The sequence below is a fragment of the Anabrus simplex genome, chromosome 1, assembly GCF_040414725.1.
Source record: "Anabrus simplex isolate iqAnaSimp1 chromosome 1, ASM4041472v1, whole genome shotgun sequence".
In the NCBI taxonomy this organism is placed as follows: Eukaryota; Metazoa; Arthropoda; class Insecta; order Orthoptera; family Tettigoniidae; genus Anabrus; species Anabrus simplex.
The window spans coordinates 538,858,782-538,882,113 of record NC_090265.1 but is presented as its reverse complement, the minus strand read 5'-3'; the positions used below and the strand labels follow the sequence as shown (position 1 = coordinate 538,882,113).

At 40.5% G+C, this 23,332-nt stretch overlaps 1 protein-coding gene across 1 annotated transcript in view; it reads right to left on the bottom strand.

Moving 5' to 3' along the window:
• Pka-R1 (protein kinase, cAMP-dependent, regulatory subunit type 1) overlaps positions 1 to 23,332 on the bottom strand; it is a 412,780-nt gene that overhangs the window by 134,205 nt on the left and 255,243 nt on the right. Inside the window, exon 2 of the mRNA XM_067135499.2 lies at positions 7,362 to 7,517. Within this exon, the coding sequence (XP_066991600.1) occupies positions 7,362 to 7,517 (156 nt within the window). The remainder of the gene's footprint in view (positions 1 to 7,361; positions 7,518 to 23,332) is intronic.

The following is a 23,332-nucleotide window of genomic DNA, read 5'->3' as shown; positions in this document are numbered from 1 at the left end:
CCCATATGTGGATATTGCGATGATTCACTTTTCTGTTCAGGTTGAACTATGCTCAGCATTGAATATGAGTTGGGAGGCAAATTAGTAATCTTCCATTGCTTCCTGGAAATGTTCACAAAATTGTTGTCTGATGGTGCAGTCGTCTGGCTGCACCAACTGTAGGTGATACTTTGTATGGTTTCTGACATAATCGCTTGTGCAGAATCTTCCACACAGTTGGCTGAGGAATGCCCAGTTCGTGACTTGCACAATGTGTTGATTTCTTTGGGCTACAAAGGAACGCATCTTGGACACTTTCCACTCTTTCAACTGAAACATCAAGCTTCCATACTAATAACATACATTGTCTCCGAATCAGAATTCATATTAAAATATGATACTTTCTGGGTTTGTCCTACAAAAAAGCTTTGAAAGGACATTTCCCTATAAATAAAGAGAGCATTTCATCCACAGTAGTCTGCCCAGAATGAAATATTTAGGAAATAATATATTTATATTTTCAAACAGTGTTGTTATCATGGCAAATTTGTCTTGTCTGGCAGCGAATTTCTCTAGAATTCCTGTTATCAAATCTAGGAAATCTTGCTAGCTCAGAAAACTGAATGCAACTCATAGCCCCATAAAAGAGTTCCCAGCCTTGTAGCCGAGGCCATAAATCTTGTATCGGTATGTAACAATCATGATTTGAACCTATAGGAATCAACAAACCAATGTAACAAAATAAAGTATTTCATTTTCATCAGTATGTGCAATACCTAAAGGTTTAGCTTCTTCATTTCAATGCAGTTATAATATTCATAATATTGGGAGTAAGAAATAGTCCCAGAGCTTCTCTGGTAGAGTTCATCTTACCTTCTGCATGCAGTCACATTTTTTCACCCACAATATTCTGAACATTTTGACATGAAATTCTTGGTGGTTTTGTAACATATACATGACCAGACTTTGCTTAAGACCTCTCAGTATACTGCGTCAACTAGAGGGCTGTATAAAATGCCATCTTCTATTTCAGAATCTGAGGATCGAATTTCTTTAGTACAGTCTTCTAATTCATTTGTATCAAAGCAACAATAACGAGGATCTATTATTGAGTCACCCAATGATGAAATACTGGGTTCAAAACAGAAGAGAAACCACCGCAATAAAAATCCAGTATCATATTTTAGTTGGTCCTTAGAATTACTAACTGAGGGGAGGAATGTCTCATAGGCTTACAAGCTATCACTGAAATTTTCCGTTATTTTTTTATTTAATTAGAATATATCCCAGTTTATAATATATAATAATATAAAATATATATATATATATACAAAAGAATAATATAAAAAGGCAGAACTCTACATATTTCAGACAAAATTCCGTTTGAAACCTTGTGTAAAATAAATGTTATGACATTACAACAATATGGCAATGTATAGCAAGTTAATTAGCCCATTTGAGAAGTTTCAGCACAATAATTCATAAACATTACTGATCGTGACAATCACAACACCAATACTGCTGTTTCCTGCCTTTTGACAAGAATAACTACAAATAGCTATCTTAAGGTTTATTGCTGTGAATTCTCATGCTGTTTATACTTGTGGACATTTCAGCTTGTCTACAACAGTTAGTCTCGCGCTTCTAAGTCAGGTCATACTGGCTCTTTCATCTGAAAACACAACAAGGGCCGTGGGATTAGTGGAGCATGGGCGCAGTATGCGCTATGTAGCAGACATTATAGGCACGTCTTGTTCTAACATGTATAGAACTATTAAAAGTTACAGAGAGGACAATATCTACACCAGAAGGCCCCGTTTTGGTCATAGTAGAAGCACTACTGAGGATGACAATCCCTTTCTCGTAATGAAAGTTCTTAATCAAATAAGAATTAAATAAAAACTTTTCCACCTGATCGATACTTTTATTATTTAACCTTAGGCTAAATTATGTCATTAAAAAAAAAAAAAACTGCAGTACATGTTTCAATTGCTTGGCAATCATCATCAGCTGCTTATCTTATAGCTTAGGCGAAAGAATATATAAACATTTGATAATTAAAATTTTTGGTAAAGAACACTTAATGGTGAGGGAGGGTGGGGGTGGGGGGAGGGGATGTTAAAAATTAGATGAACAAATTAAAAAACTATTTCTAAACTAAAAACTTCCTAAACTCCCTTCTATGGCACTACATTCGTTCTTCATTAGTTTCAGCTGTGTTTCACTCAATGCACAGTTCACTTGTCTTGATTATGTGTTGTCCTTCATTTTTCTAGATCATTCTTATTGTCCGCTAGAAGAATTTATGTAAACTATGGTCGAATTTGTTCAGTATTTCACTTAGACGGATAGTTTGAAGTACGACCTGTAAGCGGCAGGAAAGATATAATTATTAATTAAAAAGAATTTTTGTTTAAGATTCTGTTATCCAAATGAATTGTACGTATTTGAAAAGAATTGTAAAGGCCAAAACTTACCCCTACTTAATTGTTCGTTGTGTAAATTTATTCTAAATCTTTAAGAGATTGGCACTTTTGGTGTGACCTGAAACCAGCAGAAGAACGTGTTGGTTATTTAAGAGAATCTGGAAACATGTTACTTGCACAGAGTTATTATGCCGTAAAGAAACTGTTTTTAAACTTACCCCTCTCCAATTTATTCTGGTTACGGAGTTTACTTGTTTATTTCCTTCTCTACCGTCTTCGACCTAGTGTAATAGCTGTGTGACAGGTGCGTTTTACTGGCTTGGTTTGGAGGGGGAAGGGGAAGTGAGAGTGTGTTGTCATTTGCTGTTGAGTTAAGGGAATTGGTTTCTATTTGTGACGTAGCTGCTTTGTGATAGGTTCCTGCTTTCACTGGGCGTGTTGGATTGCTTTCTAATACTTCCATGTATCTTAAAATATGTTCAAATAAGGGGTTTCTTTGTTCGTTTGTTTCATTTAAATTTTTATCCTTATTTAACATTTTGTCCAGAAATATGTGTATACTTTCAAAACTATTCATTAGTCTTCTCTTACTTAGTCTTTTGATAATTACGAGATCCTGGTTGATGCTTGTAAATTTGTGTCCTGTCTCTCTCATATGTTCGCCCATTGCCGAAAACCTCCTGTGTCTCTCTGCATTAATATGCTCCTGATATCTTATTATGAAATTGCGCCCGGATTGCCCGACATATGTGGCCCAACACTGATTACATGTTAACTTGTAAATTCCTGAGTTTTGGAACTTACTTTCATTATTCTCGTTGACCTTGCTATGATTAAAGAACCTGTGTCTAGTGTTGTTGTTCGTTGAGAATGCTATCTCAATGTCATGTTTCCTGAACAAGTTGGTGATTGTATAAATGTTCGGATTATTAAAAGTGAACCTCACATATTTTTTGGTCCGTTCTGTCTGTTTAGTTAGACTCGTTTGCTGTTTATATTTGCGTTTAGCGATTAGCCCGTTGATCATTTTTAAGTTAAAGCCGTTAAGGAGGGCTTGTTGTCGAATGAAATTAAGTTCTTTATTCCTCTCCTTGTCGGTTAGCGGAATTTCGAAAGCTCTATTAACAAAGCTATGATAGGCAGATTTTTTCTGTGATTCAGGATGTAAGGAGTTGTTATGGATCGTGGTTGGAGTGAATGTTGGTTTTCTGTATATTCCATAATAAAATTGGTTTCCTTTCCTAGTTGTAGTTATGCCCAAAAAATTGATTATTTTCTTCTTCTTCAATAGTAAATTGTATTTTGGGATCTAGGTTGTTCAGGGAGTTCAAAACATTAAGACTATCATTAAGGTCCTTGTTAATTATGGCATATGTGTCATCCACATAGCGTACCCACAGGTCTAAACCCTTTGACATGGTTTACAATTTGGGTATGTTCAAGATGGTCTAGATATATACTGGCTAATATGCCCGAAGCTGGGGCTCCCATTGGAAGGCCTTCTAGTTGATAAATTTTATTATTAAATAAAAAATAGTTTTGGTTGAGTACAAATTTCAGTAATGCCATAAACTCTTCTACTTCGGGTTTGCTTATCCGTTTATTTTCTAACAAATTGTTTTTTATGATTTTGATTGTTTTTTCTATGGGAATGTTAGTATACATATCTTTTATATTGAATGAGCATGTAACATGAGAGGGTTTAAGCTTGAATTCCTTGATTATCTTGCTAAAATCACTAGCATTTCTTACAGTTGTATCTGAATAGAATACATAATTTTTTGTTAAAAATTCGTGAATATATTGAGATGTTTTGTATGTGGGGCTCTTACGGAAGTTTATTACTGGCCTGATGGGTATATCTTTTTTATGTAACTTGGGCATGGCTCTTACTGTAGGCAATCCTGGGTTCATATTTATCATCTTTTGTATTTCTTGCTTTTTTTTTTTTTTTTTAAATGACAATATTTAGCCTAAGGTTAAATAATAAAAGTATCGATCAGGTGGAAAAGTTTTTATTTAATTCTTATTTGATTACAATATCGATACGGAATGAAGTGGATAGTATGTAATGAAAGTTCTTTGCGATCAACACACAATAGCTAGTAAGGCCAGAAATCGTTTGCAGCAAGTACCTGGCACGAACATCAGCGAAAGGGCAGTAAGATGGAGGTTGCATGGAGTGGATTTCAAATCCAAGAGGCGCGTCACAGGACCTCTGCTTACACGTGAGCACTGCGCCTCTCGGATGCAATTCGCCAACGACTATCGAAACTGGGCTGTGAAGCAGTGGAGCTCAGTGCTGTTCACGGATGAATCCACGTTCTGTTTGAGGGCACCCGATGGAAGGGAGAGAGTATGGAGAAGGTCCTGGGAATGTTATTCACTCTATATTTCTTCTGCAAGGGCACTGTTCAATGGAGGCTCTATGATGTCTGGACTGGAATTACCACAGATACGTGCACTGAGCTCATGTTCGACAAGAATTGAAGTCTGACAGCCTGATGATACATTGAGGAGATTTGAGTGGATCACGTGTCATCGGCGAGAACTTTATCCTGATGCATGACAATGCTCGCCCACACGTTGCTGTTTGTCTACGTGAGTACCTGGATGAAGTCTGAATTGAGCACATGTTGTAGCCTGCTTGTAGTCCCGACCTAAACCCAATAGAGCATATCTGGGATATGCTTGGGAGATCTGCTAGGAGTTGTTCCCCTTATTACAGTAAAAACTGTTGGAAATCAATGATATTGAAGTTATGAATATACAGACTTTACCACCCCATATGAATTTGACTCATACATACTTCCTTACAACAAAATACCCACAGACGGTTGCTCAGCTTTGGATTGTGCTCCAAGCATAATGGGAGCTCATGCCACAAAAGAAACATTCAAGATTGTATCCTGAGCATGCCTGATCGAATCACAGCTGTAACTGCGGCTAGAGGTGGTAATACCCATTACTGAGGCAATGGAAATGTGTTGAAAACAAGTGGACAAATGGGCTGTTATGATGACCAATATGAATTTGGAAATGTCAGAACCTGGAGCTCTGCACAGTTTTGTATGCAGTCCATTTGTCCACTTGTTTTCAACACATTTTCATTGCCTCAGTAATGGGTACTGCCACCTCTAGCCGCAGTTACAGCTGTGATTCGATCAGGCATGCTCAGGATACAATTTTGAATGTTCTCTTGTGGCATGAGCTCCCATTCTGCCTGGAGTGCAACCCAAAGCTGAGCCAGTTTGTAAGAGGAACAAATCCTAGCACATCTCCCAAGCATATCCCAGATATGGTCTATCGGGTTTAGGTTGGGACTACAAGCAGGCCACAACATGTGCTCAGTTCAGACTTTATCCAGGTATTCACGTAGACAAACAGCAACGTGTGGGCGAGCATTGTCATGCATTAGGATAAAGTTCTCGCCAATGACACGTGATCCACTCAAATCTCCTCGATGTATCAGCAGGCTGTCAGACTTCCATTCTTGTCTAACACAAGCTCAGTGCACGCATCAGTGGTAATCCCAGTCCAGACATCATAGAGCCTCAACTGAATGGTACCCTTGCAGAGGAAATATGGGGTGAATAACATTCCCAGGACCTTCTCCATACTCTCTCCCTTCCATCCGGTGTCCTCAAACAGAACGTGGATTCATCCGTGAACAGCACTGAGCTCCACTGCTTCACAGCCCAGTTTCGATAGTCGTTGGCGAATTGCATCCGAGAGGCGCGGTGCTCACGTGTAAGGAGAGGTCCTGTGACGCACCTCTTTGACTTTAAATCTGCTCCATACAACCTCCATCATACTGTCCTTCCGCTAATGTTCATGCCAGGTACTTGCTGCAAACGATTTCTGACCTCACTAGCTATTGTGTGTTGATCGCAAAGAACTTTCATTACAAGAAAGAGATCGTCGTCCTCAGTAGTACTTCTACTACGACCAGAAAGGGGCCTTCTGGTGTAGATATTGCCCTATCTGTAACTTTTAATAGTTCTATACACGTTAGAACAAGACGTGCCTATAATGTCTGCTACATAGCGCATACTGAGCCCTTCCTCCACTAATCCTATGACAATTGCTGCATTTTCAGATGAAAGAGCCATTATGACCTGACTTATGAGCGAGACTAACTGTTGTAGACAAGCTGTAATGTCCACAAATATAAACAGCACAAGAATTAACAGCAATAAACCTTAAGACAGCTGTTTGTAGTTATTCTTGTCAAAAGGCGGGAAACAGCAGTATTGGTGTTGTGATTGTCATGATCAGTAATGTTTATGAATTATTGTGCTGAAACTTCTCAAATGGCCTAATTAACTAATGATACATTGCCATATTGTTGTAATGGCATAACATTTCATTTATACAAGATTTCAAACGGACTAACATTAAATTTTGCCTGAAATATCTAGTGTTTCGCTTCCCCCCCCGGTGAGTTTATTTATGATTAATATATAAAACAAACAATATCATGTAGATGTCAGCTTGCATTCCAGAGGAGATTTGAGGTTCAAACCACACCATCGGCAGCCCTGAAGATGGTTTTCCATGTTTTCCCATTTTCACACCAGGCAAATACTGGGACTGTACCTTAATTAAGGCCACAGCTGCTTCCTTCACACCCCTAGCTTTACTATCCCACTGTCAACAAAAGACAGTGCAATGCAAAAAAAAAAAACCACCCTACCTGTGGACCTGTTAGTAGCCACCCCCCACCTCCAACAGGGTTTTTCTTTAGCATGTCTTTTGATGTGAAATACAAAATTCCATATGGTCAGATGATGATGCACCATATTTATTCAGAAACCAATAAGATACTCAATGATAGGCAAATTAAATATTTACAAGTTAAAAACCCAAATTATCACTAATCTTAGTCAAAAGCACTAGAAAATGGGGGAGATATCAATAAGACAGTGAAATGGTCAGTAAGCTGGCTCATCATACCTTTTTAACATAGCTGGTGGCATCCTCCTCTGAAACAGGTTCAGCCGAGATCCCTCCTCGACGACGGGCAGGCTGCTGGACAGCTGACGGTAGTGGAGACAGGTCTTCTGTGTCCTCTGGAGAGACTGCTTGCTGCTTGGCATCATGGGCCTGTTCCTAGAATATAAATAAATTGTGTAATTGAAAGAAAAATGACATCTGGGAGCAAAAATGAGATTGCATATTGAACTGAAAGTCACAGAGTTAGAAACCCAAAATCTTGATCAATACCCGACAAACTATCGGTCAACAGAATCTGTACTTAGACAATACTATTATTAAATGCAGAGAGGATCAAGAAGTGATTCCTAACAAAGAAAGAAAGAAAGAAAGAAAGAAAGAAAGAAAGGTTACTCGCCTATAATAACGCTTCTAAACTTACAGAGAGACCTTGTCAACGTGTCCCTACTGATTTGGTCCATTTTCAATACACGTGCAGTACATGGCAAGGACTCTCACAGTTCAAATTGCAAGGCACAACTCTCATCCAGTTTTGAGAAAATTTAATTTGAATATTTCAAGAGTGCTTTCACAACTCTCCAGCACACAACACACTGCACAAGGATCGCACAGCGCAATGAATGAGTAGTTAGCTTAACAAGCCCATAATCATGATCCACGGATGGAATTTTTCCTCCATAGTTTTGTAGTTGTTGCTGCTGCTAATTTTTCACAGGTTCGCGGTATTCCCTACTCTTACCATAAATGATAGACCAAAAAAGATATTGACCAAGATGTGAAAAAACAATTTGACCAAACATAAAACAAAAACGGCTCTAATTGTAATCAGTTACAACTGTACCTACGAATTTCTTAAAACAATCAATGAAGCAGATGGCAATATGCACATTAGTCAACAGTTACTGCCAAACACATTACTGTAAACATCTTTAATGAGCGTATAATAAAAACGCGTACAAACAGAACGTTATAACAAACCCACGAAAACACTACGCAGGTAAGATTCGATCCGTGGATCTCGAGCTTGTGAAGCGGAAAGCCTGCTCATTGCGCTGTACGTTCGTTTTGCGACTGTTTCGCACGCTGCTGGTCTTCTAAAGCACACTCGAAACACAATAATCAAATTCCATTCTCTCAGAAACGGGAATGGAGACGGAAACCAGTAAAAACTCACCATGGCTTGAAAACGTATCAAATTTGTAGGGGCTCGTTGGTTCGGTCTTCTTGTTAGACTTGGGAGCAAACAATTGATTTATTAAACACTAATATTCATAATTTATGGTATTTTAAATATTGCACATAGGGGTTCAAAATCAGAGCAGAACTACATTTGTTTATTTGCATGTCTGCACGCATGGGCGCCCGCAGGATCTTTTCCAGGGGGGGGGGCACATTAACAATTTTCTTGAATATAAAAACCAATATAACGTCAGCAACATTAAATTGTTTACAGAAACTTCCAGTTATAACATATGCTAGATGACTTGTCAGTAATTTCAGTTTATTAAATAATCTGGTATGATATTAAACAATTGAACATCAACATCTTTAGAATTCCAGGGGGGGGGGGCAAGTGCCCTCCCTTGCCCCCCCTTGCGGGCGCCCATGTCTGCACGACTCACATGTTGACTGCATTTATTATTCCGTAACTTCCATTCCCTCCCATTGTCGTGCTTGCAGTACAGCTCTTTCAAGACAGCATATGTGGATGAATGTTCCTATCAACGATTTAGTTCCAAGTTCTCTATTTTCCATAAAAATTTTGGTTTGATCTTGACATAATAAGTTTCATTAAACCGGAAGGAATGTCAAGTGCTTTAGAAGCTGTACCATTATTCACAACTTATGATAATTATTATTTCGTAACATAACAGTGTGTGTCACCTACCGTTCATCAAAAGGTACATGCAGCGAGGTAGGTCGATTAATATTAACACACTGGTGCCACAATAATAATAATAATAATAATAATAATAATAATAATAATAATAATAATAATAATAATCGTAAAACCCTCACAGACACCATATCAAAAGTGAAAGTGAAAGAGTGGAAAGGGTGAAAAATCTAAACCATTCAGAATAAATAATCTCCACTCCTATTAAATTGCGCCAAGGAGAAAATAATAACAATCTGGAATGAAAAACGGAAAGAACACAAGCTATCACTATAACACTGGGAAGAACAGAGGTGTTGAAGCAAAGTCTAGCATTTGCAGATGATTTTGCCATACTTTTAGAAAACCTGAAAAATGCAGCAATACAAGTCAATCTCTTGGAAGAAATAGCCAACAGAACAGGTTTAAGAATTTCTGTAGAAAAGGGCAAATTTATGACAAATATAAAAAAGTGCTCCAAAATGTATAATAACAGAAATTGGTCGAATAAGGGAGGTAAAGAAATTCAGATATTTGGGAGAATAATTCAAGAAAATGGTTTGGAAAAATCCGCTGTGGAATAAAGGATACATACGATGGAAAGAGCATACGGTATAACTAGGAATATCTACAACAAAAAATGTTTATCTAAAACTCAAAATACAACACTACAACACAGTAGTCAAACCGGAATGCTTATACATGAGTGAATGTCTAGTACTGAATTACAAGCTGAATAAATTACAAGTGCTGGACAGAAAAACTATACGGAAAATACTCGGTTCACTAAGAACTACAGAACTCTGGAAATCAAGAAGTAATGATGAAATATACTGGAACATAGAAAGCATAACAGAAACAAAGCGGAAGAGGAGATTTATATTTTTTGGACATTTATACAGAATGAATGACGACGGGTTAACCAAAGAGATCTTTGAAACAAGAAGTCAACAACAACCTGATTCATGAAGTTAAGAAAGATTTGGAAAGAAACAATATAAGAGAAGAAGCAGCAAAAGAGAGAGATTTTTAGAATGAAGTATTAGAAAAAAGTGTTAAAAATGGAAGTATTCCAAGGTCGGGAGGAAAAGGAGCATATGAAGGAGTATAGGTGGAAGAAGGGACTGAAACTGTCACGTGGTCCCTAGAAGACACTAACGGAGAACGAAATAATCTATCTCGGCTACCGTGGGCAGACACTTTGATCACACACATTCTAGGCTGCTTGAGTGTCAATTTCAACGTTCCATTTTTCTCCACCATATGGGAGAAGAACGGATCTCGACTGCGCAATCTAAGGCTGCGTTTTAGTTAATTCTGCCAGGTTTGAACCCGCAAACATGAGATTGGGAGACCGGCTCTCTATTACTAATCCACAGATGCAGCTATTGGAAGGATGCTAAATAATCGCAATCCCTTGAGTGCAAAACAATGTTTGTACCACCGACTTTAATCCTTCCTGACGCGAGGCTGGATAAACGTTAAAAATGAATTATGATTGCAATTCTAAACAGGATCGCATAGTATCCGCATATACGCATCATAACGTAAATTTTAATTTGCACAGCACTGACCGTAAACATTTACATCTACAAAACTCTTCGCAAAAGGGGTTCATTAGGCCTGACATCGAATCGATTGGCTTGGCTTGAATCATGACATGTTGGGACAAGATAAAACGAGGGATTAATTAGCATACGTGACTAACCGATCACATTTCCATATACTGTACAGTCTGCACAGCATTCAACTTGTTGGTAATATTAACCTGACCTTCAATTTTAAGCAACTCGATGGAACTTCTTATGTTATTGGGAATACAACTTAGCAACGCACACACTATAATGTACAATACCTTGCCGACAATACAGGAATAACCATTAGCACAAGCAGTAAAGTTAGAAAGAGCAGAATGAACGTATGTCTTGTCACTACCTTGAGCACACAAACTAAACTATTAAAAAAAGAATATTAAGTGCATTTTTTTTCCGAACTCATTACAGAAATTTCAAATTTGGGCATATTCACAGTAAATACACCTGCAGCAAATACGTGGTCTTAACACAGTTTCTTTCCTACCCTTCCCACACATTGTATTAGTGACGATTGTATGTAGGTTTATTATATTTCTTATTCTCTACATAGTTTTTTATACGTATACACGGTGATTTATGAGCAATACGTCCACAAAGCAAGTGATACATATTTTACACAGTTTTACATGAACATTTTAAGATACACCGGTGAACCATCGCACTATGACCATCCCAACACGGGAACATTTAGCACGCCTGGAGCGGGAAGAGTAAAGGCTAGTACACACCTAGCGACAAAGTCGCGGGACATTGTATGGGGACAGTTGCGAGACACTGTCTCTAGATTGTTGCGATACAATGTCGCGCGTCCACATCTATAGAGCCAGTTGCACCACAGGAATTGGCGTGAAATGGCGCAAGAAATTGCTTTATGTCCTCTTAATGTTGTGAATCTTTTTCTTCATCTCATGAATGGACATAGCGAACTTTTTAGCCAGAGACTCCATTGCTTCGCTCCTTTTGTCTCTGTTTTTATACTCGGTAGACATAACATCCCAAAGACAAGGAAGGGTGTGTAAATCCTCAATTATTTTTAGAGTAGTTTCCATCGCAAAACAACAGAACACGAAACACAACACCAACACGTGGCGGCTATCTGCACACTGGCATCGGCGTGCCCCTGGTCTTTGTCTCGCGACACGTCCAGACTACATGATGTTGCGTATAACATTTGTATCATGTATCCCATTTCGAATGGGAGACCTGCGACATGCAACTTTTGTATCGCGACAGTCCCAAACACGGAAAAAATGTCGCAGGACATCCCTGGAACTTGTCGCGATACACGTGTTCCACAACTTTGTCGCTAGGTGTCTACTATCCTTAACACGTGACATGCTTGCTATAGTAGTGACTCCGGCGTCAGAACGGGAAAAGCGGACAATATCTTCCCATTTGATAGAGGGCAAATTGTGATGGCACGGCGCCTAGGTACCAGCATCACTGAAACGGCGCGACTTGTGGGCTGCTGTCGTGCCACTGTCAACACGTATCAAAAGTAATGCAACAATGGACGAACAACGCTTCTTCCAGCCATGTGTCGACACCGATCATTGATGCCAGGGGCCAGCGGAGACTGTCGCTGTCGCGGAACGACCGCGGAGCCAACAGGTCGTGAATAGGCTAATATTTCTCAGCACAGTTCATCGAACACTGCTGTGCATGGAAATGCGGAGTCGACGACCAAGTCATACCCCAATCCTGACTACACTCTCCCGAAAGCAGGGCATGAAGTGGGCACAAAAGTCATCGCCATTGGACTACGAATGATTGGGGGGGGGGGGGGGGGGGAAATCGCTTGGTCCGATAGATCCAGACTCCTGGTTCATCACGCTGATGACCGAGCACGTGTACGTCGATTCTGATCAGAGATTATGGCACGTGGTTGCACGGTCGGGAAGAGACAGGTTGGAGGAGGGGGTAAAATGATCTGGGGGATATTTTCATGGGACACAGTGGGGCCCATTATTCCGCAACAGAGAATTTGCTTAAATGTCGTGCCCCCCCCCCCCCCCCACACTCAAAGCCCCAATATGAACATTCGTGATTCGACTTGGAGAAGCGCGTTCGTGTTACATCAGCAGTGCACAGCAACTGAAGAAATTGCTGTTGCACTTGTGATACCAGATATCCCAATATACCTTCCGCCATCTCGTTGAATCGATGCTCGCCGAATGACCGCGGTTCTGCTGTCAAAATGTGGTCATAGTGTAATGGCCCATAGGTGTTCTTCAGCGATTGATTCCATTAGTTGATATAGCTTCTGAAACACTGAGATTATCAGCACCAAGAATATAGGTGCCATACTTCGTTGTAGAGGCTAGTGAATCCCGGTATCATTCTTTAGTCGTTACTGCACTTGGATTATTCTTAGTTCAGTAAAACCCCTTGGCTATGTAACTCTACTTTAAATACGAGTGTTATAACGTATACAGTGCGGTATGAAATGGATAAAAATTCTACAAGAAGGTAACAGCATAAATAAGATTAAGGAAAATGAGAGGAAACTTCCTTTCTGTTTGTTCAACATGGTAACGCGCTCTGCTGTAAGAAGAACTACGGTAAAAAATCAATCAGAAGCTAGAAGCTAAGAATCATAATACACACACCTAAACGAAGCCTAACTTTGTATACCTAGCTCGACTCGTTATTTATGCTCAATGCCAGCCCAATGGTTATAAATTAATACACATATATGTAAATTAAGTTCCCTTATGTCTGCTAATAGAACTTCATTCTTAAGTATTTACCCACCAGTATAACTGTACACACCCGAAGGAAGATTTGTCCAAAATATGCTACATAAGCCACATCTTTATTAAGAATGAAAAACGATATACTAGCCAGACTGCACCAGTCCTTACACTGAATCATTTTGGGGGTTAAGGATATCACAGGCGGCAGAGCAATGGCTTTCGGTTTTGATCCCGGGTCAGTCCGGTGGTATTTCAAGGTATTCAAATATGCCAGCCTCGTGTCGGTAGACTTACCATACGTAAGAGAACTCCTGCACTTCGCCATCCACCAAAACGTGAAAGTAGGGGGGAGGGATCGTAAAAATATCCAGTTGTTTTTTAATCAAACTACCTTCCCTTCAGGAAAAAAGAGTCTTTAGTTATCCCCATAGATAAAACTCAATAAACAAACCCCATGGCGCTACGGCCCTGCTGGGCCTTAGCCCGGATGCAAGTATCAATGCTAATGGAGGGCATTTTGAACATGTGGTATACTGGTACGTTCTGTTCCTGTACGAAAAATGAAAATCCTCAGCCTGTTTCCAGTCATTCAACCGCGTCAGAAATGGAATGAATGAAGCCCCTTCTAGCGGCGAGGATATCTCTTTCTGTATCTCTCTCGTAATTAATGTACTATGTAGAGCTGTAGAACATGAGTTCTAACATAGAAATAAAGCGTTTCCGGACCCATGTCCATATAAGATATTTTCTTCTACGTCTGAGAAATGTATCCTGAAAGTTTGACCACCTTATAGGTGGCAACAAAGCGTAATTTCGTAGGTAACGTCATGAGACTGCAGGATATAAATATACAAAGAATACAGTTGTAACCCCTCCCTGTACATCTATATAATACTAGCTAAAAAAAACCCGGCCACGCTCCGCTGTGGTGTGTTATCTGAATATGAAGAGGAGAGTGTTGGAACAAACACAAACACCCAGTCTCCGAGTCAGAAGAATTAATCACACTAGATTAAAATTCCCGACCCGGCCGGGAATCGAACCCACGTCCCTCTGAACCGAAGGTTTCAACGCTGACCATTCAACGAAGGAGTCGAACAGAGTGTCAGATAACTGAAGGAAAGAATTTTGACTCATGGAACTATAGAGAAGTGCACAACCTTATTTGATATCATTATTATTTATTAATGTTATTACTGTTATTTATTAATGCTATTTGTTTTTATGTCAATATGGTTTTTTTTTGCTATTTGTTTTACATCGCACCGACACAGGTAGGTCTCATGGCGACGATGAGACAGGAAAGGCCTAGGAATGGGAAGGAAGCGGCCGTGGTCTTAGGTACAGCCCCAGCATTTGCCTGGTGTGAAAATGGGAAACCACGGAAAACCATCTTCAGGACTGCCGACAGTGGGGTTCGAACCCATTATCTCCCGGATGCGAGCTCACAGCAGCGCTTCTAACCGCACGGCCAACTCGCCCGGTCGTCCCATTAATGTGTTTTAAGGTCCAATGTGCAGAGAAGCTTTTCGCGATACAAAACTTACGTAGCTAAAACTTGAATGTGTCGTTTGTAGTGCATTGTAATGCTAAAGCGTAGAAAGAAACTTCACCTGTATAATGTATTTTTTCCTTTGCATTTGGAGAGGCAACGAACGAGGTGTAGGTACTTTACGTTAATCTTGACGTCAATCGTGAAATCAAAGCATTTTATTGTTTCTGTATATACGCATATGTGCACGTTAAACAAGAGGAAAATGCTCCAGTATAAACAGTTCTTGTATGGCACCGAGTGGCAAAGCTGAGCGTTCTTCTTTTGCATTATTTTGTTCTAGACATTAACAAGTAAACTGGTGGAATTACTGGTACGTTCATTGTGTATATGTTCTACGTATCTAACACGTGAAAATACCGTTTTATTTTTTCAGTATAAATGTAAGTTGCTGATGAAAACCAAAGAGCGAATCGAAGTGCATCTGAGGACTGTTTACGGGTAAAGGTGTTGCTGTGTTTTTAACTGTAACTGCGCGTGTTCGTGTAGGCGTGCCGGGGGAGAAATTTAATTTAATGTTTACGTCATTCGAACGTATTTAATAACCACTAATAACGGCGCAAGAAACGCTAGTAATTTCATGATTGAAAAAGCCTAAAGGCTTAAAGAACACTAATAACTTATCTATTTACATGTTTGACCTTCCCCTAAACTACCATTTCACCCAGCATGCACAATATTATTTATAACCTAGACTGTAGTGCCTTATTCCTCGACTCTTCATACCGATTTCTACTAAATTCTGTTCAGTCTTATTTGTAAACCTAACTAAGCCAGCATTACAGGTGCAAGATTTCCAAAATGTGTCACGCTGTAAAATGCAGATTATTTTAATTGGTTAATAACTTGTTTTAATGTTCTTGGGGATACAGTATAATATTTTGGTTCAATTATTTTTAGATGTATTAAGCTTCAATTTGGGGTTCTGTTAAAAGTTACTGGGAAGGGAGACTATCTATTCACAGGAGACCGTTTCTTCATTTTTAAGCAAGGTTATACGCCTGATAACTTGCAAGAGAACTGTATGGGTTGAGACAGACAAATTTAAATGAAACTTGGGTGAATGATCGATTACCATATCCTAAGTTTAAACCATTTTTGTAAGTCAACGGTAGCATCAGAATTTATTGCTGAAAAATAGCTGGGTACCAGTTAGCTGATGATGTAGAATTACCTTACATAAGAGCCGTAGAAATTTACCGATAGTTCTGTTTAAAATTACATGAAACACTTCTAAGTGAGATTTTGACGACATGCAGAATTTCTCGCTCTGCAAATATGTTCTACCAACACCTAGTGGAAGACAAAATAATACTAAGTACTGTAGCATGAATCCTTGTTCATCTGTATAAACTTACGTTCTCTTAAAACAACGCTTTACCAGTACGAGAAAACTGACGGATAGAGATTAAGAATCACTTATTTGTCTTGCCATGGACGGTCTATGGAACAACGGTAGGCGTACAGTAATTGATCATCCTACCAAGTTTCGTTGCAGTCGGTCTGGTCCAACCCAAAGAATTCATCACCCTGTGGGTGGGGGCGGTAGAATAACACCCACGGTATTCTCTGCCTGTCGTAAGAGGCGACTAAAAGGGGCCCCAGGGACTCTGAACTTTGTAGCGTGGGTTGGCAACCACGGGGTCCTTAGCTGAGTTCTGGCATTGCTTCCACTTACTTGTGCCAGGCTCCTCACTTTCATCTATCCTATCCGATCTCCCTTGGTTAATTCTTGTTCTTTTCCGACCCCGACGCTATTACGTTTGCGAGGGCTAGGGAGTCTTTCATTTTCACGCCCTTCGTGGCCCTTGTCTTCTTTTGGACGATATCTTCATTTTTCGAAGTGTCGGACCCCTTCCATTTTTCCCTCTGATTAGTGTTATATAGAGGATGGTTGCCTAGTTGTACTTCCTCTTAAAACAATAATCACCACCACCACCACCACCACCACCACCACCACCACCAAAGAATTCATTTGTCAGTGACACGGTCGGTGGCTTCTCACCCAGGCTGTCGGTACTCGAATCCTGGCCAATGCATGTGGTATTTTGGAAATTAAATGCCACCTTCCTATGGTTCGGATTCCTCGTAAAACTGTAGACATCTAGGTTATAAACACGAAATTAATATTTACCTAACACTGCCATGTTGTTTTTGCTTAGTGCCGTATTACGTCAACGTTGCTTTCAGATTTGCGCCTTACGCGGATTTTACTAACTAAGCTTTTGAAAACTCTTCTGTAGACCTCATCTCGATTCGTACTTGTCATCCTTGATCTGTGATTGATAGACTGTAGAGGAGAGCTAGTTTGCCAATTGAAGAGGCTGTTAACGCCATCCATATTCATGTGAAACTTGAGGGGAAAATCGCTGAGCTAAGCAGAGATCAAATATCTCGTTAAAGGAACAAGCTGACAGGCAGACATCGCTCTGATAGAGAATTTGAGCACGTTCATCAACACCAGGTCGCGTCGCAGGCGCGGAACACTCGCTAATTTCGCTGTCTCCGGTTTTAAATCCAATTGTGTAAGTTGAAGATGGAAGCACGAGACGGATGGGTAACAAGATTCAAGCGACGTGAGAACGAATATAAAACATAAAATTCACGGAACTGGGGGAAAGTCTCAACATCATTTCAGTGTGTTTTACCAATGTCAAATTTCGAACAGCTTTAGGAATATTCCCTCGTGAGAATGCGATATCCTCAATTAACGTGCAGATTTCCTAAAAAAATCCCAAATCTATCCTGAAGGAAGAAGAGAGATACTATTACTTGTTCAGCATCCGTATATCTAACGTGCTAATATGAAGACTTGCCCTTTGTTCTTTATAATTCGTGTATCGTACAAATATTTGATGGGGTAGTAGGGGGAGGAAAATACACATTGGCCGAAATTTTAGTTTGTCTAAGTAACGTCAAAGATTGAGAAGTAAGTTACAGTTTTCTCCTTTTAATTTCGGGCTTTATTTGCCTTCTTTGCAGCTGTTATCGACAGAAAATTCAGAGTTGAAAAAGATATTTATTTAGATGCCTGCCGCACATGCTAGGTAAAGCAGTGTCAAAGACTGTAAACACATTACGCTTCAAACACATATACCTGAAGAAATAAGGACTGCCTGGCCGGGGCAGTAAAGGCGTGCTCGGTTCACCCGGAAGGCCGTGGGTTCCATTCCCCGTTAGGAAGTTCAACAATTTAAGAAATCGCCGTTGCACCTATAAAGACCGCTATATGATATTTCAGCTTAGCTTCAGTATTGCATGAAGTCTATCAAGGAATTTTCGTTTTGAGTGTCACATGTGTTACTGGTCAGTATTTTTCCCCTCCAGACCGTCACATAACTGTACTTCGAGGCGCAACGACGAAATGAGATTTCCTCTTTAGGAGGTGCACAGAGCCCCGAGGTTCACTCAGGCTACACCAACGATGAGTACTAGGTTAATTTCTGAGGTCAAAGACGGCCGGGCGTAAAAGTTCTGATTTTGTGGGGCTCCAGAGCCTCCTCACTGATCTGCTGACGAACAGTGCATGCTTAACCTTACATGATATCATAACCTACCGCTGGCTACATGTGTAAGTTTAACCTCACAGGCTTGGATTCGGCTCCAGGCTTAACCTTACAGGCCCAGGTTCGATGCACAAGAGTGCAAGTTTAACCTAACAGCCGACTCCAGGTTTAAACTTATAGGGGCGTTAACCTCACAGACTCAAGTTCGACGCTCCGGGGCTAATCGCATAAGAGTGCAAGCTTAACGTTATAGGACTGGATTTGATTCCATGCTTAACCTAACTGCTATACTAGGCAAGATGGGAGGTATACTTTGCCCTTATGGGACTAAGGGCTAATGCATACACATTGCTCGTATGGGGCCTAACGCTGGAGGGCAACGTCAGGGGACGTAGCAGATGTACCATCTTATACCATGCCATGCGAACCGTCTCCATACGAGGACAGCGCCACCACGGACCTGAATTGTATCCCGCAGGCAAGAGGGATCCATTGCTTAATATGCTTGGCGTTGCGCTCGTGCCATGCTATCGACGAGTATCATCTGGTACCTCGAGTCATCTGTCCAGGCATCCTTCTCCATGATCTGATGGCTCCGTGCGTAAATGGTTAGCGCGCTGGCTTTTGACCCAGGGGGTACCGGGTTCGATTCCCGGCCGGGTCGAGAATTGTAACCTTAATTAACCAATGACCTCTCGAATCATGGAAAAAGATCGCTTGGATGACTCGACCTACCGATGTCATGATACGATGGTGGCGTTATGTTATCCTGACCATGCCCATCTTTGTGGCTTATGATGTGCGGTCTGTGGAGGTACACTAACGAGATAACAGCTTCTGTATCAACACTGCAGGTATGATTAGTGTTACACTCCGTTCTTATATCCAGCATTGACTTCGTGAATACAGCTGCAGTGTTGACAGACAGTGAGCTCTCAGCATCCGAGCTAGCCAACGACAACCCTTGTCATCAACACGTTGTACGTCACGGCTTGTGACACTGACTGCAATGGTTTTGTTCGAATCCACGAAGTCACGTTCACTCCTGACACGATGACCCTTGGATAAGCCAGTGCTTGCACGAATAGGGAGGTGGAATAACCTGTACAGTAAGTCTGGCCCCCACGATCTGGCTGCGATCAAATAAGCAGATATCTCGTGTCTCACTCATTCCGAGCTCAATATTATTACCGTCATGGAAAGTACGAGGTCTGAAGGCACCTCAGTCATATGCCGCGCAATTATATTGCATTCACCAGGCCGACCACAGTCATTTCACCTACACGACAACTATCCCTAATTCAATAGCTCATCAGTAGGTTATTATTATTTTTTGTAAGGCTGACACGTTGTTCAAATATATATATATATATATATTGAAACGGGAACGCCCTACGAGCATTCACGTTTCATTCATTTATTAAGAGGAACTCGCTAACACCCGGCCGTAAGCATTTAAAACTTGCGCCGAGCGCACAGGCATTGTGGGAACTGCAAGCAAGCTCGCGCTGTTCCAGAACACCGGCCAAGATCAAGCGACGTCACGCAGAAGGTTCTTTCGTGTTCCATAGCATTGCAGCATGAACGAAATGTGATATCAATATTTCAATAACGTCACCTTGCAGGCAGGAATAATGAACGCTGCTAGCCGAAATTTCATGTCAATCGGTGTAAAGATGGCCAAGATATAACATTTTCTTGGGGCCCACATGTGTAGCCATGCCCACTGACCTTCGGCAATATAAGCGAATCGCCAGCCTGGGGTAAAGCAGAGAGTGTGCAGTGTGGGAAGTGTGCAGCTGAAGTGTGCCGTAGGCAGAGAGAGTGAGGGGAGTCGGCAGTAAGCCGTGAGTTCAGTGCGTGTGTGCAAGTAAGCACGTCGCGATATAATTCGTCACTCGGTCCGGCTGTATACTTGAGTTCAGAAACGTTAGTGTTAGAAGCTTTCTCTGTGGGCTTGAACTTTGTGCATGAACAAAAACGTAATTTCGTTTTTATCAGTCTGTACGACTGGGCGATTATATTTCGTTTGTGGACTATGAATGTTTCTAGCATAAACTGTGCCAACCTTGATTTCATTTAAAGACTGTGTGAAAACAGCGATAGTGTTTCTAGCATAAACTGTGCCAGCCTTGATTTCATTTAAAGACTGTGTTTCTAGCATAAACTGTGCCAACCTTGATTTCATTTAAAGACTGTGTCTATCAATTGAACTGTGTTCGTAATAAAACTGTGCCAGCCTGCATTTCATTTAAAGACTGTGCCTATCCATTGAACTGTGTTCGTAATAAAACTGTACCGACCTTCATTTCATTTAAAGACTGTGCCTATCCATTGAACTGTGTTCGTAATAAAACTGTGCCGACCTTCATTTCATTTAAAGACTGTGTCTATCCGTTGAACTGTGTTCGTAATAAACTATGCCAACATTCCCTCTTAAAGACAGTATTAACTTGTGGAATACGGTATCGTAATTTCTTTCCGAGGGACCATGCCAATTCCCATCAAAACCTGTTCAGAATCACGTATGATCTTAAGTGCCAGTGATAATCTTCTAAAAATTACGACGTAACAGAACTTGGACTGTCGTTTATTTTCAACAAGTGTGTGAATATTGTGTTCATGGTGTACAGTGCAGAGACTGTACCCGGTGAATTTAATTTTCTTTGTGAAGTGCTTAATCGCTGCACCTCGGAAGGTCCTAGATTGTTTTCGTTTGTTTATTATTCCAAATACGATAATTCCTTCCATCTTATTCTCATGGAACTGTGACTCTGACTTTATCCTTGCTGCTAAAGTGCGTTCAACATCATTGACTGTGGGAACTATTTCGGTGTGCTTCGCCTTAGAGAGGTGTCACATCACAGTCCCATGACGTCCGATGTGGAAGGTCCACATTTCCCCGTTCTTGCCTCAGGTTCGAGTCGCCATCAACACTAATACAGAGAAAACCCAACGACGGAAGACAACGCCGACGCCGACCGCAAGACGACGCAGCCGCCGCAGGACGACGTCCCCTCCACGCCTTCAAGGACAATTCCACGATTCGGCTGTAAAAGGTGACATAATTCTTTGCATATCTATTGAATAAACTGAAGGATCCACTTAATCATTAAAAAAAAAAATTTCACTACCCTTCTCTCTCTCTCACTCTCTTAGCATGGGCCGTACACGCCTTCTCGTTTCTCATGCTCTCCGATAAACTGAAGTACGGGCGTTCCTGTTTCAATATATATGTGTGTGTGTGTGTTTTATGAAACAATGAGTTCAATGAAGTCTATTTGTTATGTCTTTTTTGCCATTTTTGAAGGACAGGGCATTTTCTAAGGACATTTTACGTCAATCTGGTCATTTTTCTACCATTTTCAAGAAAGGATATTTTTTATGTTTAGCTATTTTAATTATGTACTGTATTTTAAAAAATGTTCGTGTTGAATATTTTGTGTGATTTCATACAAGCATAACATATATTTTCCAGGAAACAGATACCCTCTACCCCTATTCCCAAAGTTATGCGTACAATGGACTCGTCCATACAAAGAAGTCATTTGCCTCTCGCATAGGTAGAAGGCTGCAGTTAGCAATGAGTCATTGGGTGGTGTGAATAAAAATGAGTCTAAGCGAGTGAGCGTGTGCTCGCTGAGTGTCTGAGTGTCTCCTTGCCGATGACCTTCCACTCCGCACTTGCGGTGAATAAAAATGTAGAGCGGAAGCACAGTGTAAACTCGAGAGTCTGGAGCAGCCACTCAGTATCACTGATCAAGGTCATGCACGTGCCATCTATATAACACTTCGCTGACTTCCGGATAGTTCAATACTTAACATGGCAGACGACAGTGTGGAATTCAAGTCCGTGCTTATCTCCATTTTAAAGGAACATACAATTCTGTTTTCAAAGTCACAGTTACCGGATACGAAGCATAAGAAAACAAGTCCAATAAATGCAGTTAAGTGAGAACTATTTGCTAAATTTAACTTAAATATTTCCGTCCAATAACTGTTGGTAAAAAATTACAAAACATGAAAACAAGACTGAAATATAAAGCAGAATTAAAGCATACTGGAAACAAACCTATATCGTTAAAATAATGGGAGAAGCGGCTGATCAATCTGATGCAAGGGAAGAACCCTACCATCGGCCGTCTGAAAGGTAGGAAATCATAGCCTGAAAATTGCGACGTTAATAAACCGAGGAAAATGGTATAGCGTAAATAACAAAAATTAATTATGATGAAAATACCATATTGACAATTGAATGTATTTCTTAAGGAGCCAGACCTGCAGGAGTTGTCATCTCTTCGACTTCCAACAGAGGCGTCATAACTCTACAAACATCAGAGTTCCTCCAAATTCGGGAGTCATGGACAGAGTCAGGCCATGATACATCTACATTGATTTGACTCTTCCTTTCTATTGCAAGTGAGCTGTACATTAATACCAGGGACGCCTTTTCTGTAAATATAGTCACTCCCTGAATTTGTACACGAGTACAGTCTACAGCTCCGACAGCATAAGGCAAGTTAAAACGTTCTTGCCACTTAGCCTGTGCTTCCTGCATCTAAGCAACATTTGTTGGAATTTTATCTAATAATCTGCTTTCATTTCTATTCATGTCAAAACCTGCGAATTTTTTTTCACACAGTGCTCCGAGATGTCTTCAACTCCACTCTGAAACCCAGGGTCACCAACATAACGCAATAAGATTGTCATTTTGTCATTGTTTTCTTCGTTTGTTAGTGCACCACC